The following is a 516-nucleotide window of genomic DNA, read 5'->3' as shown; positions in this document are numbered from 1 at the left end:
TTGAAAGGTTTTAACGTCGTCATTTCTCTGCCAATCGGATTGTGGTAACCTGGAGCTGCGGTAGTTCAGTCTTCAGACTAACATGTAATGACGACGGTATGTCTTCGTTCCATCATTTCACCACCAAACCCTATTACACCTGTCGTCACTTTCCAACAGAGTACCAACACCGCTATCCATGGCTTTATTGCACAATTGGACGTGACGTGGGTGCTCATGCGTCCACCCGTGTTTTACTACGAATCTGTTCCTGTTCGGACTGATTTGAGTTACGATTTGCGAAGTCGTTTTTCTGTAGGTTAGCGGCAGAGAATATCGACATCTCACGACAGAGGTCAGAATTCATTCATGTTGATATAGACGAGCAGTAACCATGAGCACTTGAGGTGCCCACAATTATTTCTTGTTTATAGAGTTGATGGAACCAAATAAAAAGAAGAGGGCCGTCGCTGGGGAGTCATTTATTGGAAACTGCCAACTGAACGGCTACAGACTACTGGACAGGGAAGCAAAACT

At 45.0% G+C, this 516-nt stretch overlaps 1 protein-coding gene across 1 annotated transcript; it reads left to right on the top strand.

Moving 5' to 3' along the window:
* Window positions 1–87: 87 nt before the first annotated feature.
* Window positions 88–303, top strand: T265_12361 (hypothetical protein; the record flags this gene model as incomplete). The annotated part of the gene is made up of 1 exon (XM_009179853.1): window positions 88–303. One exon carries the CDS (start codon window positions 88–90, stop codon window positions 301–303), a length of 216 nt encoding a protein of 71 aa, XP_009178117.1.
* Between the last annotated feature and the right edge of the window lie 213 nt (window positions 304–516).

This window comes from Opisthorchis viverrini (genome assembly GCF_000715545.1).
Source record: "Opisthorchis viverrini unplaced genomic scaffold opera_v5_10343, whole genome shotgun sequence".
NCBI classification, from domain to species: Eukaryota; Metazoa; Platyhelminthes; class Trematoda; order Opisthorchiida; family Opisthorchiidae; genus Opisthorchis; species Opisthorchis viverrini.
The sequence above is the reverse complement of the archived record's forward strand: the minus strand, read 5'-3'. Positions and strand labels throughout refer to the sequence as shown.